Here is a 1230-nt window from a genome sequence, read left to right as displayed (position 1 = left end):
TCTGCTTGCAGGCCGGCCGTCCCACCTTCCTCAGAGGGCCTCCCTCGTCCCTCCCCGCCTCCTCCCCTGCCCGCCTCGCCACTCACAGTAGATGGTGGGCGCCAGGGCCTCGCTGAGCGCCGCGCTGACCGCGTTCCTGGCCAGGCAGCGGAAGTGGCCCACGTCGGCCCTGCTGACCGGGGCGATGCGCAGGCTGCTGCCGTCCCCCGACACGCCGAGCCTGCCGCCCGCCCGCACCGGCCGCTCGTCCTTCAGCCACTGGTACCGGACACGCGTGCCGGCCGCCACGGCGCACGTCAGGGTCAGGTTGCCCACCTTCTCCACGGCCCCTGCGGCCGGCCGGCTCTGCACGCTGGGCTGCACCACGGGGTCTGCAGGGGAGGGGAGGGTCTGCCAGGGCGGGGGGGGGGGGGGAGAAGGCCTTCCCAGCAGCCCCCCCACAGTCCCAGCCTGCCGGCCGCTCCCACGTGCCCTCGGCCTCCTCTCTGCTGGCCTCGGTTTCCCCGGGTATAAAGTGCGGCCCAAGAGGGCTGAGGCCGCCCGCGGGCTCCCTCGGAGGCGGCGCTCACCGTCCACGGTGACCAGGACCTTCTGGTGGGCGGACAGCGTGCGATTCCCCGGCAGGTGGACGTTGACCTTGACCACGTAGCTGCCCTCGTCGCTGAAGCGCAGCGCGGCGATGCGCAGGGAGGCGTTGGGCGGCGTCATGGAGAACTTGTGCCGGTACTCCAGGTCGGGCACCAGCGAGCGGTTCACGGAGCCCAGCAGGTATCTGGGGGGGCCGCGAGGCCTCTGGAACAGCCAGATGACCTGCACGTGGGCGGCCGGGCCGCCGGCGCTGTAGGCCACGGGCAGCTCGAGCGCTCGGCCCCGCACGCCGTGGACGGTGGCCGAGGGCACGCTCACGGTCAGTGCGTGGCAGCCGCCTGGGGTGAGAGAAGCAGAGGCGGCCACGGGGCGGCCTGCTCAGACACGGGGAGCCGACCCAGCCCCGGCCCCCCAGAGGGGAGAAGCCTGCGGGCCGAGCCGCCGGGTTCTGGCCTGCGCCTGGGGCTGTCTGCTGCAGGAGGGGAGCTCTCTGGGGCTCCCCCCATTTCCCTGCACCCAGGGACGCCCCCCATGGCCCGAGCTGTTCCCCTCCCCCAGGTCTCGGCACCCATTGAGAAGGGAAGGACCCTGAGAGAACATGGCGGCCATTGCCGTGGAAGAGCCACACTGCGGCCTCCCTGC

At 73.1% G+C, this 1230-nt stretch overlaps 1 protein-coding gene across 1 annotated transcript; it reads right to left on the bottom strand.

The window, feature by feature from the left end:
• Window positions 1–86: 86 nt before the first annotated feature.
• On the bottom strand, window positions 87–962 carry HEPACAM2 (HEPACAM family member 2; the record flags this gene model as incomplete). Its single annotated transcript, XM_044683731.1, has 2 exons — window positions 87–371; window positions 570–962. Coding segments are annotated over 2 exons (678 nt in total), but the record flags the coding sequence as incomplete, so codon positions are not given.
• Between the last annotated feature and the right edge of the window lie 268 nt (window positions 963–1230).

This window comes from Gracilinanus agilis, unplaced genomic scaffold, assembly GCF_016433145.1.
Source record: "Gracilinanus agilis isolate LMUSP501 unplaced genomic scaffold, AgileGrace unplaced_scaffold33179, whole genome shotgun sequence".
Taxonomy (NCBI): domain Eukaryota; kingdom Metazoa; phylum Chordata; class Mammalia; order Didelphimorphia; family Didelphidae; genus Gracilinanus; species Gracilinanus agilis.
Note: the sequence above shows the minus strand (reverse complement) of the source record. Positions and strands in the feature narration are given on the sequence as shown.